Raw genomic sequence first — 20,436 nt, 5'->3', positions numbered from 1 at the left:
AAGAAGAAGTAAAACTGTCACTGTTTGCAGATGACATGATACTATATGTAGATAATCCTAAAAATGCCACCAGAAAACTACTAGAGCTAATCAATGAATTTGGTAAAGTTGCAGGATACAAAATTAATGCACAGAAATCTCTTGCATTCCTATACACTAATGATGAAAAATCTGAAAGAGAAATTATGGAAACACTCCCATTTACCATTGCAACAAAAAGAATAAAATATCTAGGAATAAACCTACCTAGGGAGACAAAAGACCTGTATGCAGAAAACTATAAGACACTGATGAAAGAAATTAAAGATGATACCAACAGGTGGAGAGATATACCATGTTCTTGGATTGGAAGAATCAATATTGTGAAAATGACTATACTACCCAAAGCAATCTACAGATTCAATGCAATCCCTATCAAATTACCAATGGCATTTTTTATGGAGCTAGAACAAATCATCTTAAAATTTGTATGGAGACACAAAAGACCCTGAATAGCCAAAGCAGTCTTGAGGGGAAAAAACGGAGCTGGAGGAATCAGACTCCCTGACTTCAGACTATACTACAAAGCTACAGTAATCAAGACAATATGGTACTGGCACAAAAACAGAAACATAGATCAGTGGAACAGGATAGAAAGCCCAGAGATAAACCCACACACCTATGGTCAACTAATCTATGAAAAAGGAGGTGAAGATATACAATGGAGAAAAGACAGTCTCTTCAATAAGTGGTGCTGGGAAAACTGGACAGCTACATGTAAAAGAATGAACTTAGAACACTCCCTAACACCATACACAAAAATAAACTCAAAATGGATTTGAGACTTAAATGTAAGACTGGACACTATAAAACCCTTAGAGGAAAACATAGGAAGAACACTCTTTGACATCAATCACAGCAAGATCTTTTTTGATCCACCTCCTAGAGTAATGGAAATAAAAACAAAAATAAACAAATGGGACCTAATGAAACTTCAAAGCTTTTGCACAGCAAAGGAAACCATCAACAAGACGAAAAGACAACCCTCAGAATGGGAGAAAATATTTGCAAACGAATCAACGGACAAAGGATTAATCTCCAAAATATATAAAGAGCTCATGCAGCTCAATATTAAGAAAACAAACAACCCAATCCAAAAATGGGCAGAAGACCTAAATAGACATTTCTCCAAAGAAGACATACAGATGGCCAAGAAGCACATGATAAGATGCTCAACATCACTAATTATTAGAGAAATGCAAATCAAAACTACAATGAGGTTATCACCTCACACCAGTTAGAATGGGCATCATCAGAAAATCTACAAACAACAAATGCTGGAGAGGGTGCAGAGAAAAGGGAACCCTCTTGCACTGTTGGTGGGAATGTAAAGTGATACAGCCACTATGGAGAACAGTATGGAGGTTCCTTAAAAAACTAAAAATAGATTTACCATATGATCCAGCAATCCCACTACTGGGCATATACCCAGAGAAGACCATAATTCTAAAAGACACATGCACCCCAATGTTCACTGCAGCACTATTTACAATAGCCAGGTCATGGAACCAACCTAAATGCCCATCGACAGACGAATGGTTAAAGAAGTTGTGGTACATATATACAATGGAATATTACTCAGCCATAAAAAGGAATGAAATTGAGTCATTTGCTGAGATGTGGATAGATCTAGAGACTGTCATAGAGAGTGAAGTAAGTCAGAAAGAGAAAAACAAATACCGTATATTAATGCATGTACGTGGAACCTAGAAAAAAGGTACAGATGAGCCGGTTTGCAGGGCAGAAGTTGAGACACAGATGTAGAGAACAGACATATGGACACCAAGGGGGGAAAACTGCAGTGGGGTGGGGATGGTGGTGTGCTGAAGTGGGCGATTGGGATTGACATGTATACACTGATGTGTATAAAACTGATGACTAACAAGAACCTGCAGTTTTAAAAAAAAGAAACAAACAAAACAACTAACACTAAACTTTCATTGGGTTATTTGTATGGAAATATGTTAATATAAATGTTTCAGACATTACATGAAATTTCTAAAAATCTTATATGTTCTGGTATAATGTTATAAGTCATAATTCTAGTTATTACTTTAAAATGTATATCTCAGAAAAAAAAAAAAGATTAACTATGAATTGAACCTGGATGATGGATACAGAAGAGTTAATTATACTACTATTTTTGTTTATTTTTTTTTATTGTTTTCTATAATAAAATGTTTTTAAAAATTTAAAAAAAAAAGACTTCAACCATTCTAAATGGAAATGTGAGCATATTTGAAAACCTTCTTTTAGAGTTAATCTTCTCTCTCAGTTCTTACACCAATGCCACCACCTTAAATACTTCTGATTGCTAAGGAATTCCAACACTTTTCAATGAGACAGTCCATGCACACAAATCCCGAATGAGAACATATGCTCCAGCACTTGGTACTTGAGCACTCTAGGCAACTCACCAAGCCCCGGTTTCTTCATTTATAAAATGGAGAAACCCTGACTCCATGAATTCACAAGGATACAAGAACCAAACTAAATTATGTGAAAACATGTTTGGGAAGAATATTGATATACATATAAATGCTTATTATAAGATCTCCAAATTCCCACATTTCACTAGAAGAAGAAAATTGCTCCAAATGTTCAGGTGTAGGACCTAAATGGCTTACAGTTGCTAAGTTAGCATTACATACATTAAAACCAAATGGGATTTTTCTATCTAAAGTTCCTTCTAGGAAAACAGAGTAAGATGTTAAAACTTAGGTATCAACATTTTAATATTTCCACAGGTGGAGCACATACTTTCACCACATCCCTCCTGAAGGCAGGAATAGTCTCTTAGTAGTCCTTTCAGCTGCAGTAACTGGCACAGAGACTAGCTCTGTTCTTAATATCAGAATACACTTTTCCAGAATAAAAGTAAAATGTTCATATAAACATATGTGGGGTGGAAGGAGGTCCGGCCTGGGGGTACCGACACTTGCTCTCACACCACACACAGCCTTGCATAAGCATTCTGAGCCTTCATTTCCCTTTAAAAGTCTACACTGGTAATGCCCCTTTTATCTGATGTCAGACATCCACCCAGAATACTGCACATAAAGCCTTTGAGTGACAAAATGAAAAAAGCTTCTCACAAAGTCCACACTTTATTCATAGCAGAGGCCTACTGATTTTTATTTCATGTATACTTATAATAAACTTGGTTACTTGGTTATGAAATATTTCCCATTATTGTTAAAAGCAGTACTTTTTTTTTTTTTTTTGGCTGCACCACGCAGCATATGGGATCTTAGTTCCCCGACCCGGGATCGAACCCGTGCCCCCTGCATTGGAAGCGTGGAATCTTAACCACTGGACCACGAGGGAAGTCCCCAAAAGCAGTAAAATAGATCAGATGTCGAAGGAAAGAAACTGGAGAAACCCTAAATGTTCTTCTTCCTGATGCATGGGAAGAAACCAAACCTTCCCCAAAAGGTAAATTAGATTCAATCCAAAATCATACTATTGCTTAATGTCACTGAACACTTAAAAGTCATTCATTATGGCAGTCTCCATCTTTTATGCCAAAATTAGACTCAATTTGTGATTAATTTAATTCAATCTTTAATTATGATAAAACAGAATCAATGCTCAGCAAATACTGTACTACATTCTAATACTATCCGTGGTTACCCAAATCATTAACCTGGGAAGAAATGGTAAAAGCCCTCTTTCATAGTTCACTTTTCCTTACTCAAGTAATCTCTTCACTAACTGCTTCTATTTTATTTTTCACTACATAACATTAATGGAATCACAAAGGAAAGGTCGTCTAATTTTAAGCAACACAAAAGTTATCCAAGAAGCATTTTACATATAGAAATAAAGTGGATTATTTTATTTTACAGAATTAATTTTATTCCCAATGATGCTAATATATTTTAAAGAAGTACAGTGTTAACTATTCCCCAACTATAGGTAATCAGCTCCTTCAAGGAAGTGACCGTGTCTGCCAATTCTGATCCTTAAAGCACGTGATAACCAAAAGAAAACTTAACAAATATTTCTGAGACTGGCTTTGAAAGGACTTTTATATATCAGTAATGGAAATCCAAATGCATATAATTCCTTTGGAAAGTTAAATACACCAAGGATCTTAAGAATTCTGAGCAAATTCTGATATGTTCTCTAGATGTAATATATGATGGAAACCAATTTACAGTGTAATGGTAGATGAAAATATCAGGATAAAAATAATCTATGAAATATATGTAAAATATAAAAGTATATTTTATATAAATATATGTATTTATACAAATCATACACCTTAATGTGTTATAAATATATAATTGTATACATTTATATATTTAATATTTCAGATACAATATTTTGAATTTTTATATATAAAATGTTAAAAATATTACATGTTATACATAAAATATAAAAATTATATATGAAATGTAATTATCAATTTTTTTTAAACCTGTGCATTGGGAAAAAAACTGGAAGGAAATGCACAGAAATGTTAACACAGTATTTGTGTTTGGGTGATGAGACCTTGGCTGACATTTTCTTTTCTACATGTGCTAAATCTTACTTAATGGACTATGCACTACTTTTAGAATAAAACAATTTTCAAAAAAAAAAGAAAGGAAAAAATGGGAAGGAGCACTGATGAGAGGTAAGGAAATGGCATAATTAGAGCAGTTAGTTACCATTTAGTGTTATAATTAAGGAACTTTTTATGTGATCACAAATGATAACTAAGTTACAGAACATTTGTGCTGGAGTGACAAACTGCCTAATTCTGTCATTTGACAGGTACTACAGGAAGAAGTTACAGCTTATATGATGCTTTACACTTTACAAAATGCTTTCAAAATGTCACATCACCGGTCCTTCAAAGAATCCTGTGAGAGATTCATATGCCCCATTTTCAGGATCAGGAAACTGAGGGCTAGAGAGAGAATGTGCTTTAATAATAATATCTACCATTTACCGAATGATTACTCTGGGTTAAGCACAAAATCCTGTGAAAATTATCACCACTTTACAAAGAAAACTGAAGGGCATAGGTTACAGCTGAGAGTCACTGTTCTGACTCGAAGCCACGCATTTAAAACAGGAGTCTTGAGTTATAATCAACTTCGCGGAGTTAGTTAGTGGAAGAGTTAGTTGAGCCTATGCCCCCAGTCCTATGGTTTCTCTACTACACTGGTCTCCCCTCCTCGCCTACGGTTCTTTCAAGAGTGACTTAGTTTGACAACCACTATGAAGGTCCAGAGGCAAAAGGACTAGGCCCAGTAATAACCAAAAACTAATGTTGGCGGAGGGCCTAGCCTCAGAAGGAAGGCAAGGCAGTGAATAACTGCAGAGTGCAGGGAGCAAGTCGAACAAGTCTTAAAATACACATCAAGGGGTAGCCAGGGGAAACACTCTCTACCTCAGGAGCAGGGATGGCAACATAAATCACGATTCCTGCACCTGACACTCGCGTTCCTCGGTACCACTCCCAGAGCGCCTTTCCGGTTCACCTCAAAGGTTGACCGCAACAACCCCTGGGCTGGGGTCCTACTTTATAGAAAAAGCTGGAAAAAACGACATGGTAGGCCGGGCAAGCAGAAAAACAACGAGTGCAGGAGCTAACGGTGGACACCTGGCGGACTGGGCACCTCGACCACGTCTGAAGGGCACCAGAGGAGTCTCGGGCCACCACCGAGGGGAGCAAGAGTCCAGGGCCCGCGGCGGCGACAGAGGCCCTGAGGGAGGCCGCGGTGCTGGGACTGTCGCCAGCCGAGGCTCGGCGCGGGGCTTGGAGATCGGCCCAGGCGCCTCACTACTCACGTTGGACTAGCCGGTCTGCGGAAAAGGTGGATGAGCAGCTGGTGACTAGCGCGCAGGGGACGCCCGCAGCCATCCCTGCGCCAGCGAACAGGTTCTGTCCAGGAGCCCCTTCCGCCTTGGGCGATACCACGGCCGCCGGCGCGCGGGGGAGACGCGCAAAGGAAGGCGCATTCTCAGAAGGCACGGCCGGCCCTGCCTCCTCCCCCAGCCCCTCTTCCGCTCCCGGCGTGGATCAGGCCGGGCTGCGCGTGGCGTTGCCATGGGGACGAGCTCCCTCCGCAGTAGGTTCCGGCGCCTGGAGATCTCGCCTCCCCGGGGAGGTAGCCCCGCCCGGCTGTAGGCATGGCCCAGGAGACGGAAAACCACGACCCCATCGGATCCATATTAATCCAGGTGGGAAATGGGCCTCACCGTCTCTTCCCAGCTAAGACCTTTCGAGCGAGGCCCAGCAGCGGCCATCCACTCATGCCCGCCCATCCACTCACGCCCACCCTCTTGGAGCGCCGCTCCCACGCTGCCTCCAACACACGAGCGGCAGCACCGCTTAGAGAACTCCCAGATATGCCAACCCAGACCTCTCCCGCCAAGCTCACACACCTCCGGAGCCTGAGCCTGGAGGTTGCGCTCCCGAAGCACAACCATTTTGCCTCTGGTAAAACTCCAGGACCATACACACCACCGGGATCTTTACTTTGGAAAAATGCATCTTACAGTGAGGCACCATTTTTAAGTGTTATGTTCTGAAAATTTTGATCCCATGATGTAGGGAAGTGGAGGAGATACGAATCAGACACATTGGAGAGGTGATAAATCTGGGGAGAAGTTGAAATATGTGAACTGCTTTTCTTAAGTTTTTCTGGATCTAGAAGTCCCTTGCAAATAAATGAGTTGTGGGGATGTAATGTACACCATGGGAATTATAGTTAATAATGCTCTACTATGTATTTGAAAGTTGCTAAGAGTAAATCTTAAAAGTTCTCATCACAAGAAAAAAAATTGTAACTATTGACATGTGTGGTGATGGATGTTAACTAGACTTACTGTGATGATCATTTAGCAATATGTACAAATATCGAATCATTATGTTGTATATGTGAAACTAATGTTATATGTCAATTATATCTCAATAAAAAATAATAAAATAGAAATACCTTGCTTGGGAACATACAGATAGGGAAACATATTAACGATAAAAGATGGCTAATCAGGTTAAAGTTTTTGAATGTGGAAATGTGACAAATTAAAAAACACAGGGAAGTAGCTTTTTCTAATCTGAGGGGGGAAATATCAAGAAAGTATTAACTTCTCCCACATAACTCAGTTTATGACAGTTACACTCAGATTTTTCCAGAATGTTAAAAGTACTTTGTTTTTCCACATTTACATATTATCGTTTTAAAACATTTCCACATATATCATCACTTTTAACTGTTATATTTACCTCTACTTGACTAAGGCTTGAAGTAATTTGCCTAAGGTCACTCTGTCAGGACTCTACTCAGATCTAAAGGGTCTAATTTTTCTTCCTGCCATGATTTGGTCTCTTACCTCCCATCTGGGAGGCTTCTTTCAATTCACCTTTTCCAAAATACAAACCCCTAAACTCACCAATTTCATAGACTTCCCCAATATGAATCATACCCAAATTTTCCTACCTCACCTTTTATTATCCTTGCTTTCACCACCACCCTAGAATGAGTTTAGCCAAACTGCCAAGTCTGAGGGAACAGTCTCCACAAGACTGTCCTCACTTAGACACAAGGCACAAGTTCATGGGTCCCTAGAACCATCCTCACTTCAGACCAGCTATTTACACATCTGGAAGCCCTAGCCACCGCACAGTGGCTAATTAGCTAGAGCAACTCACAAAACTCAGGAAAGCACTATGCTTACAATTACAGTGTTTTTATAGCAAAAGGATACAAATTAAAATCAGCCATGGGAAGAGATGCTTAGGGCAGAGTCCAGGAGGGGTCCAAATGGAGCTTCCAGCCATTTTCTTCCCATGGAGTCATGGAGGGCATTACCTCCTTCCAGCCATGATATGTGACAATATATACACATTATTGCCAACTAGGGAAGTTTTCCCAAGACTTTAGTGTCCAGAGTTTTTATTGGAGCTCAATCAAACTGCCCATTTGGCTGACTTTTAGTCTTCAGCCCTTCCCAGAGAGTAGACTAATGATTTCAGTCTAATTCCTCTAGAGATTGGAACTGATACAGCATAGCTCAAAGCCCCCATCATAAAGACATTCCTGTCAAGCAGGACACTCCAGGGGCCTAGAGATCACCTCCCAGTATCCAAGGGCAAAGGCCAGACCTCTCTTTGGGAAGAGCTAAGAGAGTCATATCCATGTTGATCAGCCCCCCCCACTTGCTTAAAAGGGTTACTTCGTATACACTAAGTGGAGGGCTATGCAGAGAAAGAGAGGCTACAGTTAAACTGATTACTGAGGCTGATCTCTAGATACAATGTAAAATTCTTCCTGGTACAATGTAGAATATGTATAATGAGGAAATGTGGAAGACCTTCCCTACTTTTTCACTGCATTCTGAGTATTTGTGAGCATACAGCAGCACCCTCAGACATGCCAACATGGGTTCCATTTCTACCTGGGGCTGTGATTTATTTCCTTCCAACAGGCTACCAAAGAGCAGTACATCTAGTGAAAAGGATATTTGGTTGGGAGTCAGAATACTGAGGTCTGACCCTGGCAATGACATTGCCAGGTGGGTAACTTTGGGCTAGTCACTTCATCTCTCCGGGCCTCAGTTTTCTCTTCTGTAGGACACATAGCTTAGATTAGAACTACCGCTGATTCTAAATTGACCCAATTTCCCAAAAACTACATAATTGGTCTTTACTGTAAAGTGGACTTCCTTACTGTTAGCAGAGGTACTTCATTCAAATCTCCACTTGCTTCACCCTAATACAGTATATTAGGTCTATGTCTCAGTGAGATACATTAAGCAACTCTTTAAACCAATGATTCTCAAAGTGTAGTCCTAGGACCAGCATCATTAGAACCAGCTGGGAGCTTGTAAGAACTGCAAATTCTCAGACCCCACTCCAGGCCTAATAAATCAGAATTTCTGAGGGCGGGGCCCAGCAATCTGTTTTTACAAGCCTTTCAGATAACTCTGATGCACCCTCAAGTATGAGAGCTACTACTTTAGATGGTACTGTAAAATATAAACTGTTGCATGATTTTGAAGAAAAATCACAATAGCATAGTAGTTATCAGGTATCATGCATGGTTCTAAGTGCTATATATATTTAACTCATTTAACCCTTACAAGTCTATCCGATACGTACTATTATTCTTTCATGTTATGGAAAGGAAACTGATCAAAGATGAGCATTGTGGGTACTCACATACACAGAAAATTCAAACAATCTTCTTTCATTTTCTATGTAAGAAATTCTGATTGTGAATATTCTGTCCCAATCAGATCATATATCAAAGTCCATGTTTTCATTTTTGGTTCAGGAACTATGAGTACCATGCCCATATAGAGCTCTACTAGGCAGCATTTTGTTAGCTACTTAATTTCTTTCACCTTCAAGTGTATAATTCAGACCTTTTATAATTTTTTCTGGCTCTTTCCTCAACTGATTAGAATACTGAGGTTTTACTATAGTAATAATAATCACTATAATTAAAATAGTAGCCAGTATTTATTGAGAGCCAGACCCTGTGCTGAGGGCTTAGATAATCTCCGACCAACTACTGTAGTAGGTTTTATTTTTAGTTGCAGTTTACAGAAGAAGAAACTAAGATACAAAAAGGTAAAGTAACTCACCCAAAGTAATAAATCTGGTGTGTGCTGGTCCTTAAACAGGTTATGGCACATTTGTGAAACAATCTTTAAGAAGTGTGGTGGTGATTCTGGGAGGTTTCCTAGATGGTTTCTTTTATTATTAAGTATTAGAAGCTTTGTGTTTATACTTTATTAATAATAATGTGGTGTCTTTATATGTTTATAAATACTTGTTTGACCCAACTATTAAACATATGTTTGTGCAACCAGGATTACCAAGTCTTGCAATCAAATTAGCTTTTTAATTAGTTTTGGAAATCATATTTCAAAAACCCAACAGTTGTATGTTTACACCAACCTTGGAAATATTTGAGCTGATTGACAGCTTGATATTATCACTGTCTCTCTTATCAACCCCTCTGTCTGGTTTGCCAGGAGCATACAACATAAAAATGAATGGGGAAGCAATGAGAATGACTCAGCCAAACTCTTATCTTTAGCGGAGATGAATAAAATGGAGTCATGAGGCTGCTTTTGACAAAACGGAGTCTGGTTGCATGGCGCTTTTAAATTCTAGAGCAACTTTTGTCTGCATTGAATCTTTCAAGGCCTTCTTATTAAGTAGCCCTGTCCCCAGACTGTCAAAATAATAATCTTCCTCCAAGTGGGAAATGTATGGAAAGCAATGCATCTGATGATCACAGAGATGATGGGTGACACGTAAAATTTCAGTATGGTAGATTGGATGTATTTGAAGAACGGAGATTTAGAACTTAATCTCTTTTTCTACCCAGGTCTGGTGAAACATTTCCTACAGTACTTGTCTCTATTGCAATTATACAAACAGATGTGCGGTTACTAAGAGGGGAGAAGAAATATCTGGCAAGGAAAGTAAAAAGCTCTTGAGAAAGATTAAGAGAACAATTCAAATCAATGAACATTTACTCAGTGCCAGTTATATGCCAGGAGTTTCACTAGGTTTTACCATTCAGGAGAGGAGAATTAACATTGGTTCAGTGCCCTCCTATGTGGCTGGCCTTATACAAAGCACTTTATATACTTTAACTCATTTTATTCTTGCCACTATTCTAAAAGGTAGCTATCTATCCCCATTTTATAGGTAAGAACACTAAGGCTCTAAAAAGCTAAGTAAATTTGCCCATCTCAGTTTAGTAAAGGAGGAAATAGAACTCTAGTTCATATCTGTCTGGTTCCAAAGCCTATATTCATTCATTTTCACACCCATTGTCTCATTTTCATTCTACAAGTAGAGTAATTCTTTTTTTTTTTTTTTTCTTGGTAAGAACACTAGAGAAAATGTGCATGGTGTGCATGGACATTGTGTGAACAGTAATAGAACAAGGAATTATGTTCATTTGCCTTTTACCAAGTTATTACTATGTACCAGACCTATTACATATTATCTCACAACTCTATGAAGACATATAATTGTCCACACAAAGCAATGAAGAAATCAGACCTTCGGTTCCCTGATAAATAATCCAGTGTGGTTTTCGCTCCCTCCAGCAGTTGACAGGCATAATTACACAATGACACTTGAAGCTACAAGTATTACAAATACTAGAGCTACAAGAAGGAAATTCAGTGCATTCAAAAGTTGAACCAAAAAAAAAAAAAAAAAAAAGTGGGCCTGGAAGTGGGCTTGCCCTTGAACTGCTTTTTTGTACTTTCAAATGTCTTTAGACAATAGATAATAAATCAGCTTGTAGCACTAATTTGGACAAAACAGTCGAAAGAAGTACATCTTCATCCTTAGAGTGTACCAGCAAACAGTAGGTGTGTTCAAATTTCAATCTGTGAGCCCTGAAGGCTCTACATGATAATTTGTGCAGAGTACAAATGACCAGATGTGTCTGCCAGACTGTGATGCCCATCAGTGAAAAGATGCAAATCTTTTGATCTCTTGAATACTTGACTCCTTGGGAATACTTGAGAGTAATCGATAACATAGGCTGGATCAACGTGTAGGTCCAGTAATACTAACAGAGAAAAGGTAACTGTTTCAAAATGCCTTTAGCAACCCAATCTGCAGATTATTATTGGTGTGACTATCGCTGAAACAGGTGTTGGGTTCATAAATTTGCATAACAAAATGTTTCTCTTGTGGCAGCAGCCCATACAATAATTGGTGCCATCTGTATTTATCTGTGGAAGTTTGGTTTCTAATATGAATGCAGAGAATCTTGTGCTAATTTCATAATACCTATTTTATTCTGAGGGTGCTTGACTTTGGAGAGATGTTCATCATTTCTAAGGAAAATACAAATTGAAGGAAAATGTTAAAGTAATGACGTTATGTTGCTTTTTCTTCAAGGATTGTTTTCATTTCTGACTACATAAAACAAAATTAAGGCCACATCTACAGAACTGCTTCTTCAGAGCAGTAAGTGGGGAAGATCCAGCTAGAATGGAAAACCAGCAGGCCCTGTCCACATATTTATAATTCTCTTTTGAAAGGCACTGCTTTCACTAGAACCTCTCTTTGCCGGAAGTGTTCTGTCTTCTTACCTCTCAACCAATTAGTAGAAATCAGAATTTGGCACAAACTTCTTATTGTATCTGACACAACTGCTTTACCACCTGAGAAAGCAGAAGCCATTTGAGTTGGAGTTTTATCTTGGATCTGTTTCTAATGGGGGAAGGACAAATAGAAAATTGTATGAAAGCTTAGTTTTCCAAAATCTGAAAGACAGTAACTGGAGACGTCTAATAAAGCACGTCTCAGAACCATAAGGACAGTCCTTTTCAATGATCACCATCTTTAAAATCAACTTTCTTGTCTCTAGCAATTCAAGCAAATTGCAAACCTTTAAGATAAATAACTGTTTTAGGTGGACTATGTATGTATTCTTTTTTTTAAAAATTTATTTATTTTACTTATTTTATTTTTGGCTGCGTTGGGTCTTCATTGCTGTGTGCGGGCTTTCTCTAGTTGCGGTGAGTGAGGGCTACTCTTCGTTGCAGTGCGTGGGCTACTCATTGCTGTGCCTTCTCTTGTTGCAGAGCACGGGCTCTAAGCATGCAGGGTTCAGTAGTTGTGACACGCGGGCTCAGTAGTTGTGGCTCGTGGGCTCTAGAGCGCAGGCTCAGTAGTTGTGGTGCACGGGCTTAGTTGCTCCGCAGCATGTGGGATCTTCCCGGACCAGGGCTCGAACCCGTGTCCCCTGCATTGGCAGACGAGTTCTTAACCACTGCGCCACCAGGGAAGCCCTGTATTCTTTTATATTTTATATTCTTCTACCTCCAGGTCCATGAAGAACTTTATCAATTAAAGGAGAAATTAACAAAATTCCCACTTGAGGAAAAAGGCAAAACACTTGACATTCAGAATCTTGAAACAGCAATCAAAAGGACTGAAATGGGGTTAAAAGTAAGTAGAGTTTTAGATATTAAATAAAATTCCAGAAGGAGACAAGGATTCCTCAAGAAGAAAAGAACTGTGCTTTTCACAGGCCGCATGTAATTCTGTAACAGAGGTGGGCCTCAGTTGGTCATCACCTTTCCCATGCTGTTCCTTTTTTAAAAGGATGATTATTAACTGATTGATTTACATGCCATAAGAATGTGAGGCATTGATAATATATGATTATGAAGTGATAACCCCTAAAATGTGGTTTAATAAAAATCATTTAGAGTTTTAAAAATAACTACTCAGTCCAACAATATGCCTGACAAAAAAAAAGGATTCATACCAATACATTGCAGAGAGTTTCTATCAGATTCACCAGGATTCTAAAAGAATAAAGAGTTTACTTTTCCCTAATAGCTTAAGTATTTTGAGATTAGTCATTTTTGTAATATTGTAACCTAGTACATAACAATGGAAATAGAAAAGAAATACACCAATTTTGGAACAGAGAAATAAAGTAGATAGGGACTTCATCATTATTAGACGAATATAAGGGCATGGGAGAATCCAATCTTCAGACCAGGATAACATTCATATATAAAACAAGGATCTATTAGCACATGGGTCCAAATAAAGGCCATCTCCATCTTCCAGACCTCTGACGATCAGTGTCTCTGCTCTTGCTTCTGACTTTCACTCTACCATGTTATTAGCATCCCAGCTCAGCTCCTGAGGCTGAGAGATGTGGTATATTTTGTTGCCTCATCAGACTAGCATGCCATTGTCCTATATTACATGATGGTGAGAGGGCTGGACCCAGCTGGAGTCTTTGGGTTGGCCATTTAAAATAATCTGTTACCTAGAGGCCAAACTCTTTCCTCGGATGCTTGCCTGAAGTCCCCATAAGGGAAAGACATTACTCAATGTCAGGGTTGCCTAGCAAGTTTCCCCAGCTAGGTAGCAAACTGACTATTGTGCAGGTTCATTTGTGAAGAATGCTACAGGTCACTTAAGCTTTGAGTCTCAATTGTTTATGCTGCTTTTTGGGATAAAGTAATTTGGTCTTGAGATGCCTAACGATACCTTAGCCTTGAAATAAACACATAGCATGTTGTGTCTTTTGGCTTAATTACACCATTCCAAGAGTTAACCTAATGAAATGGAGTAAATTAGCTGAGGATCTCATGTCCACTCTAATGGCCTAAACTTTAACTTTTCCGTAACAGATTCACATCGAGAAGTATTTAAATGTTGTACACCAACGTGTTTTAACAACTCCTATTGATGATAACTTATATTCTTCTCGCGCTTCCAAATGGTAAGTAAAATAGCCATTTTAGGGTCCAAAATAAGTACGATTAAAAAAAAAAACTTTTCTCACACAGGTGAGATGACTGTAAAGACAAAACTCCTTGGCTTTGTTCACATCCATTCTACTAATTTCAGTAGAAGTTTTGCATAAGAAGTTAATGGCAAAATAGAACTACCATATGACCCTGCAATCCCACAACTGGGCATATACCCAGAGAAAACCATAATTCAAAAAAACACATGCACCCCAATGTTCATAGCGGCACTATTTACAATAGCCAGGACATGGAAGCAACCTAAACATCCATTGACAGACGAATGGATAAAGAAGATGTGGTACATATATACAATGGAATATTACTCAGTCATAAAAAGGAATGAAATTGGGTCATTTGTAGAGACATGGATGGACCTAGAGAGTGTCATACAGAGTGAAGTAAGTCAGAAAGAGAAAAACAAATATCGTATAATAATGCATATACGTGGAATCTAGAAAAACGGTATAGAAGATCTCAGTTGCAAAGCAGAAATAGAGACACAGACGTAGAGAACAAATATATGGATACCAAGGGGGAAAGGGGTGGGGTGGGAGGAATTGGGAGACTGGGATTGACAAATATACATTATTGATACTATGTATAAAATGGACAACGGATGGGAACATGTTGTATACCACAAGGAACTCACCTAGTGCACTGTGGTAACCTAAATGGGAGGGAAGTCCAAAAGGGAGGGGATATCTGTATGTGTATGGCTGATTCATTTTGTTGTGCAGTGGAGGCTGAGGCTAACATAACATTGTAAAGCAACCATACTCCAATAAAAATTCATTTAAAAAAAAGAAGTTAATGGCAGAATTTGTACTTCAATAAAATTTATTCTCCGTTACTTGTACTGCATTCTAATGCTTGACACCATGACAATTGTTTCAGGGTCCTAGTTTTGGTGTTATATATATATTTTTATTTTTAGTAAAGCATATCCAAAATTCAGCTCCTAAAGGAAATACTTTAAAGCAAATCAATTTTTGCGCTATTCAGATTATGTGGGACTTTCTTTACAGTTTTTAGCCTGTCATATGTGCTTTACTGTAAAGATGATTTTGGTATCCAGGGTAAACAAAACTTAAATAATAAAACTTGCTTGAAATATTCATTATATAATACATCCTAAGAGATGATTTATTAAAATTAGAATTGAGTTAAAGAGAAATGACCTTTCCACACACTACTATATATAAAATGGATAACTAATAAGGACCTACTGTATAGCACAGGGAGATCTACTCAATACTCTGTAATGACCTATACGAGAATAGAATCTAAGGAAGAGTGGATGTATGTATAACTGATTCACTGTGCTGTACAGCAGAAACTAACACAACATTGTAAATCAACTATACTCCAATTAAAAAAAAAAATAAAAATAAAAAAGAGAAATGACCTTTCCTTACTTTGGACCTTCTTACATCCAGGCTTCCTGAATTTGAGTGTATGTAGATTAAGGTTTTGTACTCAGCTTAAAACCCCTGTGGCCCTATTTGCATCATACATGTATACCAAGCATAAGTGAATCATATCAGAGAGTGAGGTCAAGTTTCAGAGAGCACACATGGAAACATGGAAACATAGAGACACAGCCATATCCCAAGCCTCAGGAGTGGGGAGCAGAGGCTTGGGTGTACACTCTGCCTGTCTCCCTTTCTCCCACAGGAAGGTAGTACCACAGGCATCCATCATCCCTTGGCAGAGGCAAACCTTCCCTAGTCTGTCTAGTTTTTAGTCATTTACATCTTAGATTTTTAAATTTGGGAATAACAATATGACCTGCAAATAGGTTAATACACATCATCTTTTGAAAGAAACAATCTGTAGGGAAAATCATAAAAGGGATTCTTGGAGAAGAAAATATTGGAGGTTACTCTACCAACTTATATTGACTCAGTTCTAAATCAAGAGAGCCACACAGGGCAAAGTGGGAGTCCTATTCAGATGGCAGCCAGGAGATCTGTAGTAGGTGGGGAGTGTGTAGCCAAAGGACGGAAGGTACAAACAGCAATAAGAAAGCTCCAGAATGGAGGGGGTGGGGAAAGTAAACAGGAGAAGAGATGTCTGCCACCAACTCTAATCAAAGTTCTCCTGTTCTGTCTCCAGCTTTCTCTTTGTACTCTCATCTTGACAAAGAACAGAGAGTCTGGGCTGTAGATTTGCAAGCTATGATAACTGAAAAGAGCACACTAGGTAGCAGAGAACCAAACAGAAAGATTCTGGCAGAGACCTTTGCTTGTACAGTTCTTCCCTCTGGCCAAGGTGTACCCTTGCCCCTTTTTAGGGTCTGGAAGAGTAAAGGAAGATGTTAGCGGGGGCATTCAGCTGGCTCCCAGAAGTGGTCCTTGGATCCTTTCTTTCCTGTTCAATACAATAATACAATCACCGGCCCTCTTATCAGGGAGATGGGAGCCTGGCAAGTTTGTAGGAGCCCTACGAGCCTGGGGGAGCATCTCAGTCATAGTTGTGGATTTGGGATGCTAAAGTGGCACACGATTTGAAAATGAAATGAGGGGAACCAAGGTCAAAACTGGAGAAGAGTCCAAACTGGGTTTTCAAAGTAAGCGGACCCAAGGCAGGCCCTGGGAGTGGAAGTGTGAGTTACAGGGCATGGCTCAGGGCAGAAGAGGAGCAGCGGCAGATGGAAATGGAAAACATGAGACCCAGGAGCTCAGGGCTGGTTGTCTGTGACTGTCATATTCCCAGGTAGATACTCACACCTGGCTCTGCACTTGGGGTGGTTGGGGGGGGTGTTGTCCAGAGACTGTCATGAATAGACTTGGCTTCAGAGTCTGCTGTGGACTCCCGGGAGATTATATGCAAAGCAGGTTGCAGAACCCAGAATTTCTTCAGGTTCACGTGCCTGGGAGGAGCAGGACTGGCCAATTCATTGCATTTTTCTTCTGAGGTTCCATGACAAAGTCCTTAGGATACCCAAGTAAACAAGGAGTTTTTTCATGACTGATGGAATGACTCACTGAGAATCAGGTTGCTCACAACTGATCAGGAGGCCAAAGGGGGAGACTCAGTTTCATAAAAGTTTCGAGCTGGGGCAGAAACTGGACCTGGCCTTGGATCCCCCAAGGCTATCAGTCAAAGAATTTGGGTGCGCACCCATAAAATGTGCTTGCTTATTTATTTATAAATTATATACTTATTATCATAGAGAGTGAATTATCAACTAACACCAACATAGAAATGTTTCAATAATGAGATAAAGATGAACTAAACAGTTAAAAAATTTCTTTTACTTTATTAACAGCACAAAACTTCTTTCTCTTGTAAAACAGGTTATTAATTATAATGTTTTGCTTTCTTAATCTTGTTAATCATGACAGCTTTATACTGGTTGTGGCTAATATCCCCAAAATACTCTACACTTAGCTGAGATTCAGCATTGATGCTGGTTGGATGTAAGCCCATATTTTAGTTAGTCTTCTGGATAATTTTTAAGTTTGGGGGGCTTGGGGAGGCTGCCTCTTCATAAGTTTGATTGGTTGATCATCATTTTTACATTTTAATATGGCTGAAGAAAAGCTAGAAGTAAAAGTGTAAGTTCTGCCATTTTCTTGTTTTTCACCAATGCTTGTTATCATTTTGTTTTGTTTTGTTTTTGTTTTTGTTTTTTTGCTGCATGGCTTGTGGGGTCTTAGTTCCCCAACCAGGGATTGAACCCACGCCCTCTGGCAGTGAAAGCTCGGAGTCCTAACCACTGGTTCGCCAGGGAATTCCCAATGCATGTCATCATTATCTTAAATACAGTGTGGCTTTTCGCAGGATTTTTTTTTAGGACACCTGTCCATTTTTCCAGGCTTAGTTTAGTTAAAACGAAATAATATAATCCACAAACCCACTTCATGAATAAACTGCAGTTCACTCTAATGCTCTGGAAAAACACATACAATGCTGGCCCGCCTGTTCGTTCTTTTGTGGTTTGGAGCTTCCACTCTCAGGAGGTATCCAGAAGTGCAGGTGACATGACCACGTGAGGGAGCCAGTGACAAACTGAGTATTAAATAGTAGTACAAAGTAATTTCTTATTTTTATTTTTTATTTTATGCATTTCTTATTATAGATAAATAGAAGTTCTTACACTCTCTTCACACGACGAATGGCCTTGTCTTATGTATCACCTGAGACGTGGGTACCCTATTTGAGAGACCACAGGTCTAGAGTGATGGTTCTTAAACTTTGGTTTGCAGTCCTCTTTCACTGGCTCCCAGATGGGGTCCTGGAATCTGCATTGTAACAAACACTCTGGGTAAATCTCATGCAGATCATTTGTGCTTGGGATCCTTGGGACAAGCATGACTCCCTGGAATCAGTATTCTTTTGGCCAAATAGAGGGCCTGCCTCTGTGCGATCAAGAGCTTAGTCCTGGAAATTCCGCTACCCCATTGCTATGAAGGGCTAGAGTACGCCTCTTGCACTAGGACTGAGCCAAGAGTGGGACCTGGCAATCAGGCTGGTAGGCTGGCCAATGTCTGCTTACACTGTGAGTCTGGTGGAGTGTCAGGGGCCAAACAACCATGGCAGCAACTCCTTCTGAGAGGAGTGGCGTATAATAAGGACTACAAATTCCTGTTGCTCCTTTGACAGTAGAGCACAGTTCCTATGAGTAACTGAGATTCAATGTTTTTCAGATATATGGGGCTTCATTCTATTATGGAAGCCCAGGAAATTGGGAGAGTTCATTCAAAATGAGTACTATCCCTGAATCCACCTTTAAAAATTATTTAGAAAAGATAAACAATAATGATCATCATCATCATTATCATCAATAATTTTAACACTTGACAGTTTACAAAGGACTTTTTTTTAAACCTATGAGGTAGATATTTACCCTTTCCTTTTAAAGCTGTGCAAACTGAGGCTCACACCAGTGTTCCAGGTCACACAGGTCATCAATAGTGAGGCCCACATACTACCCAAAGCAATCTACAGATTTAATGTGATTCCTACCAAATTACCCACGATATTTTTCACAGAAATAGAACAAATAATCCTAAGATTCATATGGAACCATAAAAGACCCAGAGTCGCCAAAGCAATCCTGAAGAAAAAGAACAAAGTAGGAGGCATAACCCTCCCAAACTTCAGACAATACTGCAAAGCTACAGTAATCAAAATCAGCGTGGTATTGGCACAAAAACAGACATATGGATCAATGGAACAGAATAGAGAGTCCAGAAATAAACCCACACACCTACAGTCAATTAATCTTCGACAAAGGAGGCAAGACAGTCTCTTGGGAAAAAGTCTCTTTAGCAAGTGGTGCTGGGAAAGCTGGACAGCTGCATGTAAATCAATGAAGTTAGAGCTCACCCTCACACCATACACAAAATTCATCTTAAAATGGCTTAAAGACTTAAACATAAGACATGACACCATAAAACTCCTAGAAGAGAACATGGGCAAAACATTCTCTGACATAAATCATACCAATGTTCTCTTAGGTCAGTCTCCCAAGGCAATAGAAATAAAAACAAAAAATAAATAAATGGGACCTAATCAAACTTACAAGCTTTTGCACAGCAAAGAAAACCATACACAAAATGAAAAGACAACCTACAGAATAGGAGAAAATATTTCCAAATGATGTGACCAACAGGGGCTTAATTTCCAAAATATACAAATAGCTCATACAACTAAACAACAAAAAAACAAACAACCATATCCAAAAATGGGCAGAAGACCTAAATAGACATTTCTCCAAAGAAGACATAAAGATGGCCAATAGGCACATGAAAAGATGCTCGACATCACTAATTATCAGAGAAATGCAAATCAAAACTACAATGAGGTACCACATCACACCAGTCAGAATGGCCATCATTAAAAAGTCTACAAATAACAAATGCTGGAGAGGATGTGGAGAAAAGGGAACACTCCTACACTGTTGGTGCAGCCACTGTGTAAAACAGTATGGAGGTTCCTCAGAAAACTAAAAATAGAATTACCACATGATGCAGCAATCTCACTTCTGGGTGTATATCTGGACAAAACTATAATTCAAAAAGATACATGCACCCCTATGTTCATAGCAGCACTATTCACAATAGCCAAGACACGGAAACAACCTAAATGTCCATTGACAGATGAATGGATAAAGAAGATGCGGTA

At 39.2% G+C, this 20,436-nt stretch overlaps 2 protein-coding genes across 3 annotated transcripts in view; one reads left to right on the top strand and one right to left on the bottom strand.

The window, feature by feature from the left end:
- Positions 1-6,029, bottom strand: part of AAGAB (alpha and gamma adaptin binding protein) — an 83,031-nt gene extending 77,002 nt beyond the window's left edge. The window contains exon 1 of one of the 2 annotated variants that reach the window (XM_059912963.1): positions 5,824-6,029. In XM_059912963.1, the coding sequence (XP_059768946.1) occupies positions 5,824-5,896 (73 nt within the window). In that variant the 5' untranslated portion in view covers positions 5,897-6,029. The remainder of the gene's footprint in view (positions 1-5,823) is intronic. The other variant, XM_059912962.1, reaches the window with a different exon arrangement.
- IQCH (IQ motif containing H) overlaps positions 5,580-20,436 on the top strand; it is a 213,489-nt gene continuing 198,632 nt past the window's right edge. Inside the window, exons 1-3 of the mRNA XM_059912952.1 lie at positions 5,580-6,216; positions 12,854-12,976; positions 14,182-14,273. Of these exons, the coding sequence (XP_059768935.1) occupies positions 6,166-6,216; positions 12,854-12,976; positions 14,182-14,273 (266 nt within the window). The 5' untranslated portion in view covers positions 5,580-6,165. The remainder of the gene's footprint in view (positions 6,217-12,853; positions 12,977-14,181; positions 14,274-20,436) is intronic.

The sequence above is a fragment of the Balaenoptera ricei genome, chromosome 2 (assembly GCF_028023285.1).
Source record: "Balaenoptera ricei isolate mBalRic1 chromosome 2, mBalRic1.hap2, whole genome shotgun sequence".
Taxonomy (NCBI): Eukaryota; Metazoa; Chordata; class Mammalia; order Artiodactyla; family Balaenopteridae; genus Balaenoptera; species Balaenoptera ricei.
This window is presented reverse-complemented; position numbering and strand designations above follow the sequence as displayed.